The following is a 5,266-nucleotide window of genomic DNA, read 5'->3' as shown; positions in this document are numbered from 1 at the left end:
TGTTGCCAAGATTTTAGGTTGAGGGGCTAGCTGAACTTCAAGGTAAAAGAAAATACTCTTACGACAGAGGCACCTGGCGCAAGTTTAGCAGAGCAACTGGACCTTTCAGTTGCACTATTAGTTGAGTTTCTGCGCTGTTTCCTTCGGTGCCAAATTGTCCAACACATAGATTCCCACTGCCACTGGTTTCCACAGCAATCACCATCTGTCGACCCAAACAAGACCGGAGTTCCCAACCAAAAGAACAAGACACAGCACGTACTACTACTGCAGCATTGATGGAAAGATGGCACAAACAGAGGCAGGCAGGCAGGCAGCTAAAGTCGCGACAGAAAGAAATGACAGAGATTGTACTTGTAAATCTCGTGACCTTACAGTGCAGCAAGGCACAAGAGTCTAACAACAACAGCACCAACATGTACCGTGCAGATGTGATATGTCCCTTGCCCACAACCACAAGGCTGTACGTGACCTGTGGCAACGGCGAACATGAAGAAGCCGATCGAAACATGGAAGAAACTAAGAACAAATCTACTTGACAAGTACAGCACATCACTGGTATATGTTTATATCCTACTGTATAGGTACATGGAGGACCTGATCAGCCAAGCCTCTTCCATTGCACACCTTCTGAATCAAGTCCAGGCAGATCAACCGTGCCTGGTGATCATTAGGAAGATGGTCTTGGAGCTGCGTCAAACAAATTAAGAGGAGACGTTAGTAACTTGGTACTTGTACGATGTGTTTGTGCGTGTTCATCTTCATTTGTCAGATGCTGATTGTAGTTGTAGGACATGATCTTAGATTATCGGTTCCTTACCTAGGTTGACGGCCTCGGAGCTCTTCATGAGTCGGATCCGCTTGCAGGACTCGACGAACATCCTGCATTGACATGATTTGAATCAGATTAGCACATTTGGTCGGGGAAACCTTAAATCTGCAAGAACTATGGCAAGGAGTTTGATTTGCTTACTTCCAGGGGACGTCTCCAACGAGCATCCAGTCGCCGTCCCTGTCCTCGTAGGTGGGCACGTACTCGGCGCCGGTGGCCGCGTCCACGAGCCTGCTCCCGAGCTCGCCTTCGCCACGGACGGCGAGGCACGGCGCGAACATGCCGTGGAGCGCGCGGAGCAGGGCCTCGTACCCGCCGTGCGCGGCGAGGTCCACCTTGCGCAGGTAGGGGGCGCCATCCACGGCCACCTTCACGAGCTTGCACGCGCCCTCCTCGCGCAGCGCGTTGCGCCGGTAAGCCCGCACCGGAGGCCACCCCACAGCGCGCGCTCTGTCAGTCAATCATCGAACGTACCAGGTCAGAAACCATCCACAAAACACAAGACTATGTATATACATGACCAGCTCCTCGTCGTGCGACGTGCGAGAGACGGGGAAGGTAGGAGAAGGCCGCGTACTTTGGGGAGGGAGGCTTGTCGTGCTCGTCGTGGAGGGCGCGCTTGCGGTCGTCGGCGGAGGAGCCGGGGAGGGCGAGGGTGAGGGCGGTGTCGTCGTAGTCGAGGCCGGACACGGCCGGGGACTCGGCGGAGTTGGTCGAGCTCGTCGACATCGGCGTGTGCGCGTCGCTTGAGCTCCCAAGCTGCTTCGGCCGGGCTCCGGCGATCGTTGGTCGGTTGATGCGCGGTCGCTAGCTAGCTGTCGTCGGCTGGTTGTGCGGTGCGTCGTCGGTCGCTGGTGTGGTGTGCCGTGGGAGAGAAGGAGGATATGAGGAGGAGGAGGATGGGTGGGATGTGGCCACGCGGATGCTGCCTATAAAGGTGCGCCACTTGCCCACCTGCTGCCGACTTGCATGTTTCTTCACTCTTCGTTTTCCATAGGATTTTGCACATATATTTAGACACAATTATTATTCGGCTAGATGCTCATGATTTTCTTTGTGTATGAGTGTAATGCATGTCTTGGTGGGTGCAGGGTGCATTTCCACCTGTAGTGGTTGATGTTGTCGTCTCTTTTATTGGCTTGAATTTGAGCAACATTTTTGTTGTGTTTTCACAAGAAGAAAATACCTCATTCGAGTAGTAGCAGGAAGGGAATCCAGTGAATAAAAGAGACGGTTGTTCAACTAGCAAACGAGTCCGGGATCGCCGGCTCCTAGCATAGATAAACATTTGCCATCATTTCGGAAAGTTAACAAATCATCCACACATGTCAATGATTGATCAGGTAAGATTTAAAGTTTCATACAAAGTTTTGTATTCTTGTGGCCTATGCAAAGAGAACAAACTCAATGAACATGCATTTTTAGCTTTGAATTCTCGTTTACTAGTTCTTTGCACACTTTTTTTTTCAAACCATGCAAGTGAACTGCATGTGATCGAAGAAAAGAACAAAGTACAAATCCGCATTTTTTTTACGGAACTTTTCAAATGCATAGTTCATGCTAATATCTAAATCCAAGATTTCTTTCGTACTCCCTCTGGTCGTTTTTATTTCGTATATAAGATTTCTCTGAAGTCAAACTTCGTAAAGTTTGACCAAATTTATAGAAAAAAATATAAACCTTCACAATACGAAATCAATATCATTAGCGGTGTCATAAATTTAATTTCCATATTTTTAACTTTAGTATTGTAGGCGTTGATATTTTTTTCATATAAAACGGTCAAACTTCATGAGGTTTGACTTCAGACAATTCTTACATGCAGGGTAAAAACTACCGGAGGAACTATCTATTTACAATTTTTGGACTATTTTTTTTCGAAAATAAGTGGAGCATATGTGTTCGGGTATAATTAATTTTGCTCGATTTCAACAATATATGACTAATCTCTCTAAGGGCATCTACAATGCCAGGCGCCTGACCAGGCGCTTACGAAGGAAACAAAATAATAGTATTAAATTAGAAAAATCTAAGAGCCTGACCTTCCAACGCCAGATGCTAACCATGGACGCTAATTGTACGCTAATTAAACTGACTATGCGGCGCATGCGAGGGAGAAAAGGAAGGAAGCGTCCGACGCAACCTTTTGCGCCCGCTGGCGTCCGATGCCAGGATTTGACAGCTCCAACTGCCCATCGACCGGGATATCAGCAGGAAAAAATCCCTGGCGCCTCTCCAAGCGTCCAGCATTGGAGATGCCCTAACGTTAATGATGGAGCTGATACGTTCGACAAGCCACTTCCCAAAATGTCAATAATGCGCCTTTCTGTTGGAACCTTCCCGTAAAATCAAAACCCTACTCAATAGCCCATAGGCCTCTTCTTTTGTTCTTTGCGCAAGCCATCTTGGAAGTTTCCAATCCAACTAGCTACTGGTTTTTAGTAAGCGCTAGCCAGGCAGGGCAAGTGGAAACCCTAGACAGTGGGCACGAGGAAATGCCCTTCTCCATGCACGAATCACTCCCAACCCCAAGGAAAAAAGCCAACGTGAATAGAATAGCCAGGCCACCCACACCGGCGTGAGAGACGAGGTCGATCGAGGGGAGGGGTTTAGGGGATCATGCACGATTTGACCGGCACTAAACTAAGCCAAAGCGCGGCGTTCTTGGCCGAAAGCGCAGGTAAGCATCATTTGGAGGGGAGGGCCCGTGTTCCCCTGCCCACCGTTGTGTGGCACTTTGGCGGATTAGGCAGATACTTTGTCGATATGCCTGTCGGCCGAGAGGGCGCCGACGCTGACGGCCACGCGTTCCGCGTAATAGGATTAGGATTAAGAACGTGCATTATAGTTTCCTATATATTGACAATCGAATCTCTTTTGTGAACCGGTCTGAAAAACATATGATGCTCAGTCAATTAGAAAAAACTAGGCGAAAAACATGACTATGTAGTCAATCCTTCGATGTGGGCCCTGCGTGTCATCGACTAAACGTCAGAAACTTTCGGCTTTTTTGCGCCGGGTAGGGGTGGGGGGTGAAAAAACTTCCAGGAATAAACTAAAGTAATAGTTTCGGGGGAGATCGAGGATTTGGTGAAGACCTACAGATGGGGGTACACGTAGGGTACCTGTGGGGCCCGCACCCCTCTCCCCGCGTGGCTAGGAGGGACGTCGCTCCCCTAGTAGCATGGGACCCACAAGGGGGCGGTTGGCCCCTATTCTTGGTTATATAGTCCTCCTAATTCTAAAAGCCCTGAAATTTTTGTGTATTTTTCTATGACCAAGACAACTGACATCTCTGATTTCTGTTTAAGAGGTTTTTCATAGGCTGATTCCATCCCCTCGAATGGTTCTTTTCCACCGCCAACGTCACCATGCCTTCTCCATCACTGTTGTCTTGTTTTCTCCATTGACATGTGAGTAATCATGTGTAGGCACATGGGCTGAATGAGAATTGAATTATGTCAATATTGTAGTAGTGCTATAATGTTCCATAATTCGAATATTGTTCTTGATTTATTGTTGATGCAAATATGCTAAGCTTAATGCTTATTATTAGGGTACATGTAGTATGTTTTCATATCTAAATTGTTTATGTTATCATGATATTTATGTGCTTCAGTTGTATCTGCAAGTTATTTTCTGCTACTGTAACTCCAAATGGGGTGCCCCGATTGTGTCAGACTGGGATATGAATGGGGAGGGATGTAACTTCAGAATTTTATGTGTTCATGAAGTGTTACTGTTACCTTCAATTTTATGATGATCCCAGTGACTTGGGCGGGTAGGATAATAGATGTTGGGAAGATTTCTTTGCCGGTATGTTCAACTATATGGAACACAAATCTGAACCGAGGATTGTTTGCTCGTTTAGATGTACTATGCCAGGAGTGATATTGTCCATGCAATGCCCCAATCTTAATTCTGATGTGTGCTACATATATGGCTCGCATTAATTACTTATTACTTGCAATTCTTATGTACTAATTACTACTACTACTCTACTTTACTTACACCATAGACCAATCCAAGTATGTAAGCATCACTCATGCTAATAGATTCTACCTACCAAGTATTTGTTACAGTTGTGTTTGAGAGTGGCACGTCGGTTGCTAAAGACTTATCAATATTTTCGATTCCCACACTTAAATACATATTGGGGTAAAAATACTTGCTAGGCAAAACCGTCTCGATCCTCTACACTTATGGCTATCAGTCTTTTTTTATCGACTTGCAGACTCATCTTGTCCTTAGCATACATAAGGATTGGGTCACTTGTTGCACTCTCTTGCTTTTGTTACTATTTATCTTTTTATAAATTATCTTGCTATCAAACAACCTATCAAATTATCTATACAACTTATATAGTGAAACCTTACTGAAAACTACTTGTCAATTCCTTTTGCTCCTCGTTGGGTTCAACACTCTTACTTATCA

At 46.1% G+C, this 5,266-nt stretch overlaps 1 protein-coding gene across 1 annotated transcript; it reads right to left on the bottom strand.

Moving 5' to 3' along the window:
- Positions 1–331: 331 nt before the first annotated feature.
- LOC109747975 (auxin-responsive protein IAA23) lies at positions 332–1,733 on the bottom strand. Its single transcript, XM_020307023.4, has 4 exons — positions 1,410–1,733; positions 974–1,282; positions 821–882; positions 332–690 (listed from the first exon to the last, which is right to left on the bottom strand). Exons 1-4 carry the CDS (start codon positions 1,559–1,561, stop codon positions 671–673), a joined length of 543 nt encoding a protein of 180 aa, XP_020162612.1. The 5' UTR covers positions 1,562–1,733; the 3' UTR covers positions 332–670.
- Positions 1,734–5,266: the final 3,533 nt, after the last annotated feature.

This window comes from Aegilops tauschii, chromosome 7 (genome assembly GCF_002575655.3).
Source record: "Aegilops tauschii subsp. strangulata cultivar AL8/78 chromosome 7, Aet v6.0, whole genome shotgun sequence".
NCBI lineage: Eukaryota > Viridiplantae > Streptophyta > Magnoliopsida > Poales > Poaceae > Aegilops > Aegilops tauschii.
This window is presented reverse-complemented; position numbering and strand designations above follow the sequence as displayed.